The sequence below is a fragment of the Galeopterus variegatus genome, unplaced genomic scaffold (genome assembly GCF_000696425.1).
Source record: "Galeopterus variegatus unplaced genomic scaffold, G_variegatus-3.0.2 Scaffold202, whole genome shotgun sequence".
Taxonomy (NCBI): domain Eukaryota; kingdom Metazoa; phylum Chordata; class Mammalia; order Dermoptera; family Cynocephalidae; genus Galeopterus; species Galeopterus variegatus.
In genome coordinates, this window is record NW_007726313.1 from 17686 (window position 1) to 19193 (window position 1508).

Below are 1508 nucleotides of genomic sequence, written 5' to 3' on the forward strand. Positions count from 1 at the left end.
TGTGTGCACATGTGTACATATTATAATGGCCATTGTAGTAGACATACACATGAAAATTTGTGTGTATACTTTTTAATCAAAATAGATTCACTATATACTGTTTTGTAAGCTTTTCCATTCAGTAATATCACAAACTTTTTCATAGGCCTGGTAAAAAATATATATATAGCAAGAGAGAGAAAATCTACATATCTATACATATATATACTCATCATTCCCTAAAGCCTAAATAGCATCTTACTATATGGTTACACCTATTTAACAAATCCTCGCTTACTGACTTCTAAGTCATTTCCATTATTTTTTATATCAAACAATGCAGGACCTGTCATTTCCTTAGTATGAGGAATTTTTGACTCAAGATTATACGAGAATATTTTCTTAAATGATTTTGTCATTTTTACTAGAGTCCTCCAGAAAGTTTATGTCAGCATGTGAGTGGCTGTCTCTTCCTACTTATGCCAATATTGGTATTATCGTTCTTTATAATCTCCGCTATTCCCATAGGCCAAAAGTAAAATGTTAACAATATGTGCTTTCATTTGTTTGCTTTCTAGTGGTTGGGGAAAAAAGATTTTTTTATGAATATTAATAAATCATAATTCTCCTCTAGTTTATTTCCTCTTTATATCCCTGGCCCATTTTCTTTTTTCCTAATGGGAAGTTTGTCTATCTTGATAATTTCTTAATGGATCCTCTATCTTAAATGCTGCAAAATTTTTTTCTTGATTTATCATTTGCCTGATTCATTTCTGCTGTTTTCTTTTGCTCTCTATTAAAAAAATCAACCTTTTTCTTCATTATTTCTGCTTATGATGCCTTTGAAAGTTATCTCTCCTGTACCCCTAGATTATATAAATATCCCCTACATTTTTAGAAGAGTAGGTTTCTTAAATAACTTCATATTTTCTTGGAAATTTTCTCTCAGGTATTTAAATTCTCTAGGAAGCATTTATTAGCTAAATTGAGTTTTAGTATTAAATGTAAATGAATTATTTCTATCTCTTATTTTCAGAGCCCAATAACTTCTGTTTAGAAACTGTCATTAGGGCAATGTCGTTTTTGGATTATCGTTATGAATATTTTAAAATTGAATGGGTAAGATCTTATGGTTTTATCAAATTCAAGCTTCTCTTTCTACTTTAGGTTGGCAGGTTTGACTGTTCCTCTGCACCAGACATCTGTAGTAATCTCTATGTTTTCCAGCCATGTCTAGCAGTATTTAAAGGACAGGGAACCAAAGAATATGAAATTCATCATGGTAAGAAAGGAAATAATCTTCGTTTTCAAATAGAAATTTTCTAATTATACTTTTTGCCTTGTTTATATTAACATGCTTATTGTAAATAGCTTTGCTCTTATTTATTAGTAAATATGAGGAAAGATTTTGAATTACATATAGTCATTTTATTCTTTTTACTCTTCTTTTAAAAATAAATGTCTTTCGGGCCGGCCCGGTGGCGCACTGTGCTAGTGCGCCACTTGGGAAGCGCGGAGGCGCTCCCGCC

General features: G+C 31.4%; 1 protein-coding gene across 1 annotated transcript in view; it reads left to right on the forward strand.

The window, feature by feature from the left end:
- The window catches only part of DNAJC10 (DnaJ (Hsp40) homolog, subfamily C, member 10), a 43070-nt gene that overhangs the window by 14284 nt on the left and 27278 nt on the right, over positions 1-1508 (forward strand). Inside the window, 1 exon segment of the mRNA XM_008565726.1 lies at positions 1147-1261. Coding sequence (XP_008563948.1) covers positions 1147-1261 — 115 coding nt within the window.